The sequence below is a fragment of the Phalaenopsis equestris genome, unplaced genomic scaffold, assembly GCF_001263595.1.
Source record: "Phalaenopsis equestris unplaced genomic scaffold, ASM126359v1 Scaffold000002, whole genome shotgun sequence".
NCBI lineage: Eukaryota > Viridiplantae > Streptophyta > Magnoliopsida > Asparagales > Orchidaceae > Phalaenopsis > Phalaenopsis equestris.
In genome coordinates this window covers 47,540,551-47,554,509 of record NW_018164444.1, presented here as the reverse complement: position 1 = coordinate 47,554,509, position 13,959 = coordinate 47,540,551, and the positions used below count along the sequence as shown (strand labels likewise).

The following is a 13,959-nucleotide window of genomic DNA, read 5'->3' as shown; positions in this document are numbered from 1 at the left end:
AATGACATTGCTGGATTGGCATCACTCAATTAATGTTGCTTTGATATATACATACATATATATATATATATTTATATACATACATACATATATATGTATGTATGTATATAAATATATATATATATATGTATGTATATATCAAAGCAACATTAATTGAGTGATGCCAATCAAGCAATGACATTTGAGAAATGATTTTCAGCCAATGAAAATAAGGTGATGATGGTTTGGAGGCGAAAGTTTGTGATGGTAATTGCTATATGATTGTCAGTGTTGATCATTTAGTGTCTTAATAATATCAAAATTAAATGAAATTGGGTTTGAGGGATTCCTTTTGTTTAGATGCCATTTCTACTTGAGCATATAAGATTTGGAGATCATTTGACCCCTCAAGTACTATCACGAGACTTTTGAAAATTACTTAATTTGGGCTCAGTTGGACTCAGATTAGTGCACTTATGATATTGTTATGCTTGTTCCATCAAAGCATTCAATTTGACTTTAAATATATTGAACTCATATTGTTATATGATGTAATTTTAAAAGTTATTAATTGAAATATTATCATCTTTGTTTGTCCAACCAATAATTAAAATAATGTAACAAGGTTTTTATTCGATTTGATGAAATTTTTTGTGACATATCACTATTAAATTTTTACTCTATCTTAAAAACAATGTTTTCCTCAAATTTGATCTCAAGCCATTATTGCTCAATTGCATTAGATCCAAATGGATCCAATCAAAACTTTCATATCAAACAATAAAGCAACAAATAGTACTCATTTATTAACATATTCACAAAACATACTAAAATTTTTGGGGCATGGAAGTATTCCCAATCAGCAAATGAATGCTTGGCTCGATGACATAATATAATGCTTATCATGTTAATTTAGCAAGAGATTGTTAGATCATATCTTATTATTATTATTATTAAAAAGGCAAATTTAAGAGATTGTTAGATCATATCTTATTATTATTATTAAAAAGGCAAATTGAAAAATGGAAACACAAGTCCAAATTCAACGAACATACAAAATATACGGCGAATAATTATACGCAGTTATAAAAAAACAGTAAGTGGATAGACATTGTCGGCCATTTAGTTATTTAGCCAAAGAACATGGCTCGTGGGCGACGGCTCTCTCCAAGGGAAACAACTGTTGAACGTGCGACGTGAAGTGGTCAGGAGTGCGGAGGATGGTTATGGTTTTAGGGTTTAGGGTTTAGATTCGCCATATATTTAGGTCAGGAGTGCGGAGGATGGTTAATAATATAAATGCATATTGAGCAATTCGCCATATATTTAAATAATTAGTTTTTAAAATGGATTTTAACTCAAATATTTTTAAAATTTTTGCATGTATTTCATTATTTATCCATTTTTTAAAAAAATATGCCCAATGGTTTTATTTTTTTTATGAATTTAAATAGAAACCTTGATCACAAACTATTTTTTTTATGTTCGGCGTAATCATAATTTGTTTGAGTTTAATTGGATAAAATTTGTTTAAGATTGTGTATTTATTCATGGCATAATGGCTGATGGTACAATTTCTCACTGTGATGTCACGAGTTCGACATATTGATCTTTGAGCTCTTGATCCCCCTTTCAAAAAAAAAAAAAAAAAAAAAAAAAAGATTGAGAAACACACACACACACACATATATATATATAACACCCATTTTCTAAAATAAATTGCATTCAATTCAAATCATGTGTGTTGGATACTAATTTGTTGAATCAAGTCTCAAGAGTTAGAGCCGAGTGAAGGAGAGGAGGAAGAAAGAGTAGAATTAATTTGGAATCTTTTTAGAGAGAATCGAGGAAGATCTCCCTTTATTCGTATTTTTGTCCCGTGCTTAAAGATGTATGTTTTGCACAATTACAAAAATAAGGGCACGGTTATGAAAACCGTTCTTAATTTCATTAAAGCTATAATTGATTGTATAGATTTTATGTTATATTTGTATTACAATTTGAATTTCAACATTGATAGTAATAGGTTGGTTGGTTAGCTTTAAGTCAACCAACTGAGGCCACAAATCGAGTGACATCTGTGTCCTCTAAGGCACCTTTGGGGGTTCGAGGTGTTCGACCGCATGGAGACCTAGCTCACTGTCTTATGGCATGGTTGATCAAAGCGGTCGGTTGTGAGGTGGTCGTTCGGTCCTGACGTGGGGTTGGTTGGTCGATCGTGATCAATCTGCTTTTTTTGTTGAGTGAGTCGTGGTTCATTCTCTGTTCGGCTCGAGTCCTGCAGGGCTCGTGTCTTGTCTGCCTAGTTGGTTTGTTGTCTCTATTTGATCTCTCAATCTTGTCATGCCTTAAGCGGGTCTTGTTACAACATATATGAAGTATCTACGAGACTAGCTGTCAGAATGATTTAAGCATCACTTTCAATGAGTCTTGCAGCTACCGGGTGGGTAACCATCTCCAGAGCTTGAAACTATCCTAGGTTTTGGAGATGCGACATCGTGCTCAACCCTGAATCGTTGGTTGATTGCTTACCTCGAGAGGATGCTCTTTCATCTTGGTTGTTCGTTCCCTTTGAGATTTGTGCTGATATTTTTAGTGTATACATATTAGTTCTCTGAGTTTTCTTACTCATTGATAGTCATTACAATAAGTTCAAGAATATTGTTAAACAAGCGTTAGCAAAAAATTCTGAATTGATTGAACACATGACATCCCTTAGGATTAAGTGCCCTGAATGCTCTATAAATAAACATGAACTTTGCCTTGTGTCATTTGTCGTAAGTTTTTCTTTATACAAGTGAGGTATGCTATAGCTAACAAATCAAATCACATCATTGTGGATCCTGAGAGGCTTGCGAGGGCAAGGTTTTAGATTCGTTCTTCTGTAAAGAAGAAGAAAGTGGTGACAAAGAAAAAATGGCCGCGGCCAGAATCTGACCTAGTCTACATAGTCGACTCATATGATGATGTGGAAGGTTAGTCACTGAAGAGGCCTCACCAAGGGGCCTTGGTGTCTGGTTCAGTTGTGCGTGTTGAGATCCTGGAGGTCCTTTCAACCAATTCGAGTGGTAAGGAATTGAGGGTAGTGGATGTCACGATCCTCTCGCAATAGCTTTTAAGGGAAAGTGGGGCCGCCTCAGTGCTGGAGGGAGAAGAGGCCTTAAAAAATGTCTCCTCAATAGAGAGATTTATGGATGAATTGGCTAGGTCGGAGGAACGCTAGGAGTGTGTGTTGTCAAAGAATGCTGTGGAGTTTGCCCCTACCACGGTGGTCGGTATGTAGGTTGAAAAATGTGAGGCACTAGTCACTATCGACTCTGGTAATTCATCAGCCCTCCGACCCATCATCCATGATAGATCTCTGGATGGAGGTCGTTGAGGCAAGCACAATCTCCTGAAATCATAGAGCAGCGGGCAGGTGAGACCGAACCATTAGTGGGGTCGACCGGCCCTTTCGAGGGACTCATCAAGGGTTTGAATGAGGATCTTGTGCAGGAGCTATCTGCTCGCTTGGATGCTGAAGTAGTGGTTCTATAGATGGAGCTCGTCACACTTTAAGGCAAGCTAAATGAGGTGTTTCATGAGCTGAAAGCACTCTGTGAGATGTCGGAGCTGGTGAAGTTCAACAGGGAAGCTGATCGGGTGGATCAAATTTTCTTAGGAAGAGAGACGGTTCTTCGGAAGTTAAGGGGCCATGTTCCCTGCGAGATCTTGGAGGACCCATTTATAAGTAACTTTGTTCGAGGTCCATAATAATGTTATTTATAATAAAATGACATTTTAATAAATTTGAAAAGATATTTGGTGTGATGCTTCGTTTGATGTGCTTGTCTTATAAATTGAAAAATGGGCCACTTCTTTTAACTTTACACATTTTTAGTTCTTTGTTTTTCTTCAATTTTCTCTTGTTCTTCTCATCCTTCAGTTGGTTCTGCTCTTCTCCCTCAAGATGGCCCCTAAACACTCGCCCGTCTTGTTCAGTTCTATGAAGGGCAATGAACCTTCACATTAAACAGAGGAAGAAGTGAGGGAGCTTCATCGAAGGTATGTTCTTGACGAGAGCAAGGCTTTTAGAAGATTTCTTGATCGACACGACCGACGGATCCTCTGGGAAAGGATCAAGTATTCTATAAAGACCATTTCAAATATGGCCTTTGATTACCAATGTGCCACGAGCTCCGGAGCACTTCAACACCTATAAGGTTATTCTAGTGCAAGTGATGCCAAATTCCATAGCTGCAATTATGTCTTTTATTCTATATTGTGGGTGGGAGAAACTTGCTTTGTTGATTGAACTCTTTAGATATTGTCGGTTGTTTTTTTTTAAAATATGTTTAATTTCATTTAATATGTATATATATTTTTGGTTTTGATAGTAGCATTTTAATTTGAAACATGAGAATAAATAAAATTCACATATTTAATAGTTTAGATAGCTGAGAACAATACCACAAGTAATACATCACCCCGAGAGATGAGCATATCAATTGTTAGTAACCTTAACCATTAAAACTAGGAAATTTATGTCATTCGTTATGTCTTAGCATTTTTATGACCGAAAATACCCCCACCTAATATAAAGATTAGATATGTCTTATATTACTTGCATTCCTAATTTCTTATAGAGGCAAACCCCTGTAGTTAATTACATCTTAAGCTACCAAAGTCATTTAAGAAAATACTCGATTAAGGTCAGGGGTTTCATCTTCAAGAATTTAAAGTTGAGTTTTTATGATTGGTCATAGAAAAATCAAGTGAGAATGGCTCAGAAAGCAACAATTATTTTGTAAATAAACGAAGCGAGAAGGAGGGGACATCACAAATCTTGAGGAGAACCTTGACGACTTCCCAACTATCTTATTGTTTGGCTTTATATTTTAATAATGATGTTTATTTGATGTATACTCCTGCTAATTATTTAAAATTAGGGCTTATATTTATACAATATACAGTCATGCAAATAGTCTGGGAAGATAGGAGAGTTTATGTCGTACTGCACAGACAACCTCAGAACCCTTAAAAAAGTTAGGACTTATGTTGCGCAACATGATTGTAGAAAAACCTAAAATATAAAGTGAGGATTTATGTTGTATTATATAGAAAACCTCAAAGTCCTATAGGTTTATGTTATTTAAGACTAAAGAAAGTTCAGTTGTTTAATGTTTTGTCATCTGAAGTCATCTTCCGTCGGCCTACACCCTCATCCCGCTTCCCATAAAACTAGCTTCAAACTTCATACTTGTGATGGTTATGGGTAGAAGGTTTATGACTGAACTTGTAATTATGGTTGGGTCTCAAGGCTTGCTATAGTGCTCCCCCTAAACATATGGCCCACTATTCTCTATCCAAGGGGTCTTTGCAAGTATATTAAATTATGCATAAGTAAAATATGTTGTAAGGTACGATAAAAGTAAAAAGGAAAAGTGACAGTGCTTACCTGCCACCTCCGACAATGTTGCTAAAAAGTTAACATCGTAAAAATAACATCTAAATATTTGAACAAAAACTCAAGTAAATGCGAGCAGGTAAATTAAGTTAAATAAAATCATATAGAATGTCAGGGCTAAGTGCAAGAATTTCAAGTTGTGGTGTGGACTCAGTATAATTATTTTCAAAGAACTTCATAGGCAACTGTCGACAACTTGTTTGACAAATTCTGACATCGACTAGAAATTTCCAGCAAGAAGATCAAATGAGTGTAGGTCTTAACCAGTCCAAGTAACTGTCAAGTGGGCACTCAGAAGATAACACCCAAAATTTATATTTTGTCATGTGTATAAGTAAGGTAGATGTTCACTTAGCTACCAAAATATTAGTTTCACAAGAAAAGTATTTGTTATGTAATTGTATTGTATATTTTATAAATCAGATTGTCCATAAGTTAATCACATTGTTAGGTCAGAACCACCGACAACCTAAAAAAGCACGAGTTATCTCCTGTTTAATGTAGGTGAATAGTAGTGTCAATCTTGTATCCTCATAAGGTCCTTAGGTTAGGAGGTAACATATTATTTTGCCATCCCAAATTTATCACCGGATGTCTTTCTCATCACCGATCGTGTCACCAAAATCTCCAACTTACACCAGCCTAATGATCCATATGTGGCCACATTTTAAATATCTCCAGTCGCCCACAAGCATTTGAATAGCATATCCAAGACACGTGCCTTGGGTTTTACTATAGGTTAAGTTGTGGCAGGGTACTCCTCACTAATAATTCTTGATTTTAAGCGTCTCAAATAATATATTGTTGGGTTCTTAGGGATTTTATTTTTTTGATTGGTTTTAGTGGTTCTTATACTTTGAGGATGATTTTCCTCAACAAATCATAATAAGCTCAACGGTCCCATGAAATGTCCAAAGTCTCATAACGATATTCAGAGGGTAACTCTAAACAAATTTTAGAATCTCCGGGACTATTCTAAGTTCATCTGGCTTTGCTAAATTGTTGAGTTGATCAACTTGTTCAAGTTGTGCATTGTCATGTTTCGAACTGCGCTTAGTGTTTTATGTCTTGACTAGTCAATGAGTAAGGGTATTGGCCAATTCTTGACTTTATGACAAAGATCTTAAGGATAAAACCCTAAGGATATATTTATAAAGTATTGGGAAGTTTACACTCTTATGCTTCAATTGGGTTGGAGCTTATTGTGTTTTAAAAAATTCCATCATCTCTTATATCTTCTTCTTCAACTAATCCTCACCAAATCAAACATATTTCACTACGAAGCTCTTAAAATGTAAAGGTAAAACCTGTAATTTCTTTGGAAAGTTTTGTAAAGTGTGTTTGATCTTTATTGAATGATTGAATTTGGCTTAACCATTAATTGGAACTAAAAAATTAATGAATTAATAACCTTATGACTCATCCCCTCACTCTTGGATCATCCAAATTCTTATATCTTTTTAAACACAGCAATTCAAATAATTATTATTTTATTCTTTCACAGAAAAGTCATAAATGGGTTACCTACCTCATTTACCCTTTGTGTTTCAATCACTTCAGTAGGTTAATCATCTTAATTTAATACCTTTTCCTTCTGGTTTAACCTAAAAAATTGATTATATTAAGGTTCGAAATTATAATTATACCCTTAGGATTTAGACCACATAACTCTTATATTTTAAATCACATAACCATGAAAGTTTACTGACCACTTACTCATGAACTAATCAAGGCATCAGAGGAGCAGTTCAGTTTTTTTTATACTTAATTATTTTTTATAATTATTTTTAATTCATAATTATGAATTTCTAATGTTAATTAATTTAATTATCCAAAACATGTTCTCTACCCTTAGGAAAATTTTGTGTTGCTGCTAAAAGTCAAAGGGCCACATAGAGCAATTCTCATGATATTTTTTAAATTATATTTTAATTTTCATGATTATCAAATTAGATTTAATAAATAAATAATAATGAATTTTTATTTTAAGAAAATCCACATTTACTTTTCATTAATTTCTTTGAGTTTGGTGAACTCCAAAAACTTAATTTTGTATTTTTATATTTTTTATAATTGTCTTAGCGAAAAATTTGTACAAATACAAGAGAATACATTTAAGTATTTAAAATATATTTTTAGATTTTAAAATTTTATTGAAGCATTTTAAAATTGTTGTCTCTAATTAGAGAAAATTTTGTTACATTTTAATATATACTAGTGTTTTAGTAACTTTTAATTATTTTTAATTAGGGAAGTCAAAACAGAGTACACTCCTTATCACTTAATGAACAAACCTTAGGAATTTCAATCCATGATAATAGTTATTTAATTATCAAATTATAATTTATTTAATTCATTTAAAATTAAATGTAAAATAATTATTTTTTATTTTACTTTCATTAGATGCTCCTTTTTTTACCAAGTACAAGGGTATTTTTCTTTTATTTTTGTGATTTTTCTACATTAAAATATGATTTTTTGAAGTTATATTTATTTTTTGTGTTTAATAAAACCTAAAATAACCTATTTATCCACTTAAATATTGTCGACCGAAATTTAATTTTATCTTGAAAATAATATTTAATTTAATATACATATAATTTTGATTTTTGAAAATAATATTTTAATTTTGAATATCAGACTAAAAAGATCTCATACATTTAATAGTTTAAATAATCGAGCACCACACCACAAATAATGCATCTATCCCAGGGAATAGACACTTTTCTTATTAGCGGGGATTGATTACTTAAACTAAAGAATTTATGACAACCGTTTGGTCTGCAAACCTTTTATATGTTAACTGAAAAGTTTCCTTATCTAATATATGAATTAGATAGGGTTTATATTTCTTGGGTTCTTTAGTTCCCTTTAAATGCAAGTTCCCTATAGATGCAAGCTCCTATAGTTAATTACATCTTAAGCGACCGATGACACTTAAGAAAACTCTCGATGATGATAAAAAATATTTGTCTTCAGGATTTAGAAGTTTAACTTTCAAGGTTGAACATAGAAAAATCAAATGGGAATGGATCAAATAGGAGTATTTATTTTAGATATCTAAAAGAAATAAAAAGTAGGGAATGTTACAAATCTTGAGAATAACCTTGGTGACTTCATAAACTATCATACTGTTTGGCTTCAATTTTCGAAGATGATATTATTTTAATGTTTCAATAGTGCAGATTTTATTATATATGGCTTCAATTTGCATGATATTCGACCATACAAATAGCCTAAAAGATTGGAGAGTTTATATCATATCAAATGCAACCTCAAAACCCTATAAAATTTAGGACTTATATTGCACAATATGATTGTGTAAAAGCCTAAAGATAAGTTGAGGATTTATGTGGCATTAGGCAGACAATCTCGAAATCTTATAACTTATTGTTTAACCTAGGAATGATTTAGCTGATGGAGACATTGTTTGCTCTCTCAAAGATGTTTTTTATTTGTTGTGACCTCGTCGTGTTGATCACAAAGTTTGCTCCAAACTCATTGTTGTAGTGGTGACTCCAAGGTTTGCAGTTTATATGCCGTGTTTTGTTATTATTAGGTTTTATTATTGGAGTGTCTCGGGGGAATTTTAATTTAAGTTAAGCGCCACCGTTAAGTATCTCACAGTACAGTCTTCCCAACATCACTATTTTCTTTTGAATTTACTTAGTCTAAATGAGCTGTTAAGCTCATTTTGACCGAAGAATTCTCGTTAGCAACCGTAAGTTATTTAATCGAAGAAATTCTCGTAAAATCAAAATGAGTAGATTAAGTGTGATCAAAAGGGTTTAAAAGTGTATTGATTTTTGAAAGTGTATTTCTATTATTTTGCTGGTATTAATAGTAAAGCATGCATAATAAAGTAAAGTGACTGTAAGATAAAGTAATTAAATTGCAATAAATAAACTGTAAAGACTTGCTTGACACTCCTGCTGTTGTTGCATGGTTAGTATCAAAATCATGGTAAGATTACAGAAAGTTTAAATAAATTGCAAGAAAATCTAATATAAGAAAATCCAAACTAGTCGTAGAAAATAGGAGTATGGCAAAACCCAACATCACATATGGATGACCGGAATTGAGTGTAATAATTTAGTAAAGGTAGGGGCTCAGAGCTAGGTTGTGTGCTTCATAATTCCAACTTTGGATAAAAAATACCAACCTAACAATCTGGGGAGGGGCAACTCCTAACCTCTATCCAAGTGATAGCCTGTGGACCTTTATAAGTTTTCATCAAAATTCTTTAAGTTTTCTTGCATATAGAATTTACTTTGGTAAGCAAAAGTAATCACATCACAAAAAAAGATTTTAGTTTTCATATACTATAAATATATTGTAAACTAGTATGGTCCATAGGCTAATTACTCTAGTCAGAATAGGACTACCGGCAGCCTGAGAATGTTAGGTGCAACTCCTACCAAAGCTGGTGAGGCCTAAACAAATTGACCGAAGTGCCTGATATTTGACAATTTTTTTATCAAAAGAGGGCATGATATAACATATATTTTAGTAAAATTTTGAATAAGGAACAAATGCGCCTCTTATAATTTTTAAATAAAACCTAATTATCCTCATTTTACCCAAAGATTTTTGAGAAATCTTGAGCTTTCAAGGCTTATTAAACTGTGCAATAAATCGTCCAGGTGCGTTTTTAGCCTTCTAGTTATCTTTTGCCAATCCATCATCATTTTTTGAAGAATGATCAACTAATTGAGACCTTCGAAAGCAATAAGTTCAATCAAATGATTCACACCTCCTGTTTTTTACTAGTAAACACAAATTTTTTTTTTGTTTGTTATCATCACGAACATTGCTCATAGAGGTTATTATCTGAGTTCATATTCTTTCCACCAACATTTTATAATTCAATGTTAAAATAAGTGAAAACTTTCTATTGAGCTAATTTATGATTTCTTTCTGTCCAGAAATTATTGCTGGTCATTTTATTCACTTGATGATGTTTGAATTGATTAAATTTATGATTTTAAATCTCTTTCTAGTGGTATCATTCCTTGCAATTAGATGTTGCATGCTGATTTTCTTCAATTATGAAATCATAAATTTGATGAAGGAATGTTTTAATATTAGAAACATTCATATGATAGAAGAAGAAGAATTTTGCTATAATTTTCTTACAATTAATTTCTCAAGTAAATCTATTATTGTAGAACTTGCTACTCTTTGCCATGGCAACCAAAATACATGTGTTGCAAGCCTGAGGCCCCTGAACCAAGTCAATTGTGGCGCTCTATGGCGCGGCGCCGGGTGTCGTTAAATAAGCAATTAAGCGTTAATTGTCATTATTAATAAATAATCCATGAGAAATGATATAAGCAATTAAGCGCTAATTGTAAATATTAATTAAATAAATTAGACATCATATTGCCGATAATCTTCTATAAAGAAACTGATTTTAAATCCCAAAAAAAAAAAAATCTAATGAGCCGCCCCATTTGTTCTCTCTTCTGTCTCCACTCTCTGTCTCGCTTTCTTCTGTACTCGTCTCCTTTGACTCCTCATTCTTCTACCTCGCGTGCTTTCGCTCACCTCTCTTCTTATCTTTCTCCGCCAAACCCCTCTTTTCTCCGCCCGCGCTCTCCCTCCCTCTCTCTATCCCTCCCTCCATCTTCCTCTCTTCCTCTGTCTTGAAGTGACAGCTTGTGCTGCGTTCTTTGAAGAAGAAGGAGAGGAACTGCTGTTCCAGTGAGAGGAAGAGCAGGGATTATATGGTTTGGTCCATGGAATCTGGTCTTCGAGGCAGAGTATGAGAAAAGGAGGGAGCTTTATAGGGTTAACAGTCTCAACTTTGCAATCGTTTCCTACTTCTGGATTTATATCTGCGCGAGCGTGATAAATCGATTCATAGATTGAGAAATAAAGAAAAAGCATATTTTTATGGCTGGAAGCAACGAGGTTAACGCGAATGAGTCAAGGGTATTGCATTCTGGCCCTCTTTCTTGCACATTCTCTCTCCATTTTGCCCCCTCGACACTTATTTTTGAAACTTCTATGCAGAATTAATGTGTTAATTTGGCATTCCTGTTTTAGCTTTTGAGATTTAAGTTTTGGGGTTAGGAGGGTTTGCGATCTAGTTTGATATTGGTTTTTTCTTGTGTTTGTATCTGTTCCCGAAGCCCTTCCATTGCTGTTGTAATCGGGATCCTCCATCAATTTAAATGAGACAGTGTTTTCTCCCAGGGCTTCCAGATGAAAAAATTGCAGTAGTGCATAGAAATGCTACTGCGGAAGAATTTAATTAACTCAGTTTCCAATGAAATCAAGAGAAATTAAATACGCGCTAGTACTCCTGCAACCTTTTCCAGCAAGGGAAGGAGAAAAAAAAGTGAGCTTTGACCTCGGAGTCGAAGCCCCTGGCTTTGTTTCAGTTTCTTTCTCATTAGAACCCCACCATTTCTGCAAAGAACACCAATCTCCTTCTGATCCGCACGATCTTTCATGAAATCAGAAAATTTCGAATCTTCACAACTCCATTCTTCTTCAATCCTTACCCGAACGGGTTCGAACTAGATAAAACAAAAAAGAAAGAAACACTACACATGACCAGTGCTTTGAAACACAAAAAACAAAAGAGGCCTTCTTGTAGTTCTATCTAATCCTTTCTAAAACTCATCCCTTTACTTTTGTTCTTCGCAGATGGTGGTTCCCCTCAACACCTGGGTCCTGATTTCCAATTTTAAGGTCGCCTACAACATGCTCCGCCGCCCAGATGGCAGCTTTGACCGTCATCTTGCGGAGTTCCTGGACCGCAAAGTACCAGCGAATGCAAATCCTGTCAATGGTGTTGTTTCCTTTGATCTCCTTCTTGACCGCCCAACAAATCTTTTGTCCAGGATCTACCTCCCTGCTCCTGCTGTCGCTGACAACGTGCTTCCACAGCAAGCCCTCCTTTCTGAGCTCCAGCGCCCACCATCACCAGACACGTTTCCAGTGATCATCTTTTTTCATGGCGGCAGCTTTGCTCATTCATCAGCAAACAGCGCCATCTATGACACCCTGTGTCGCCGTTTTGTCACGCTCTGTGGCGGTGCTGTAGTTATCTCTGTCAATTACCGTCGATCTCCTGAGTTTCGCTATCCTTGTGCCTATGATGATGGTTGGACTGCTCTGAAGTGGGCTTCCTCTCAGCCCTGGCTCCGCAGTGGCAAGGATGCCAAGCTCCGAGTTTTCCTTGCTGGTGATAGCTCAGGGGGGAATATCGTCCACCATGTCGCAGTTAGAGCTGTTGAATCTGGTATCCAACTCTCAGGCAACATCCTCCTCAATCCATTGTTCGGTGGCAACGAAAGAACAGAATCTGAGCTCAATTTGGATGGGAGGTACTTTGTAGCCTTGAATGATCGAGACTGGTATTGGAAGGCTTTTCTCCCTGAGGGAGCTGACCGTGATCACCCGGCTTGTAATCCATTTGGTCCCAATGGTGCGAAGCTTGATGAGCTTCCATTCCCAAAGAGCCTTCTCGTTGTTGCCAGTTTGGATCTAACTAAGGATTGGCAGCTAGCTTATGCAGAAGGCTTGAGGAACGCTGGTCATGAAGTGAGCCTTATCTACAGGGAACAGGCCACAATAGGCTTCTACTTCTTGCCTAACACCAACCACTACTACGAAGTTATGGAGGAAATCAGACGCTTTGTGAATTCCAATTGTTAGCATTAGCAACATTACAGCATGTCATACCTCTGAAGCACATAGCAGTATATATATGTCATCAGTGTTTCTAAATATAGGCGATCTATCCTTCTCATGCTTTGTTTCAGAGCAAAGAAGCGGTTTTTGCGATTGCAGACTATTTTATCTGATTTCTAGGCTAAAAAAGAAAAGGGGGAGGGCAAGAGGCAGTAGTTCAGCGCTAGAATCCTTCAGTTACATACAGCTATTGACTTGGTTCAGCCATGATGTCTCTTTTTTGCTTCTGAAGTCTTACTTGTGAACGGATGGTGCATGATTTTATTTCTACAACTATCACTTTTTTCCACTAACAATGTTGTTCCATATAGGTTGTGTATCTGTTCTTACTCCATGTAATACATCTTGGGGGGAGGGTTTAGATGCCCAGCGTCTGTTGTATTAATGCTAATTACACCCATGATATATTTTATATTTCATGTTCTTATTATAAAGATGTCCTTTTCCTTCTCTTTTTAAATCTTCATTTTTAGTTGATAGGATGTCAGGTTTTAGAGAAGAAAACCCTCCTGGTGTGAAATGCAGATGCAGAGAAGGCCAAATTGATAAGAAGGAATAGAGTAATATGACAGGAAAGCTGGCTGGTACTTTGTTAATAATAATATAAAAATATAGCATAAAAAGTTAATTCATATAGATCTAATTTATGGTTCTTGGAAGTATATAGGGAAGTCGACTGGCAGCTATGGGAAGCTACGCAGGAGCAGTTGGGTGGACATGTGGTTCATCTTTTGGTTTTTGGTAGATGCCATGCTTCAAGGGAAACACGTCTTTTATATTATGCTTTGTCCCTTGGCATTGATGGGGTGTCCACCTAACCTTTGGAATTT

At 35.1% G+C, this 13,959-nt stretch overlaps 1 protein-coding gene across 2 annotated transcripts; it reads left to right on the top strand.

The window, feature by feature from the left end:
- Positions 1–10,875: 10,875 nt before the first annotated feature.
- Positions 10,876–13,251, top strand: LOC110030604 (gibberellin receptor GID1C-like). 2 transcript variants are annotated; one of them, XM_020733402.1, is made up of 2 exons: positions 10,876–11,215; positions 12,080–13,251. In XM_020733402.1, exon 2 carries the CDS (start codon positions 12,080–12,082, stop codon positions 13,091–13,093), a length of 1,014 nt encoding a protein of 337 aa, XP_020589061.1. In that variant the 5' UTR covers positions 10,876–11,215; the 3' UTR covers positions 13,094–13,251. The 2 variants fall into 2 exon arrangements, with proteins under 2 accessions (XP_020589061.1, XP_020589051.1); XM_020733392.1 differs by having other exon boundaries at positions 10,876–11,359.
- The last annotated feature ends 708 nt before the right edge of the window (positions 13,252–13,959 follow it).

Coding starts and splice junctions, on each gene's coding strand:
- LOC110030604 (XM_020733392.1), top strand. CDS start 11,321: ATGGCTGGAAGCAACGAGGTTAACGCGAATGAGTCAAGG. Junction 11,360..12,079: donor TTAACGCGAATGAGTCAAGG/GTATTGCATTCT, acceptor TGTTCTTCGCAG/ATGGTGGTTCCCCTCAACAC.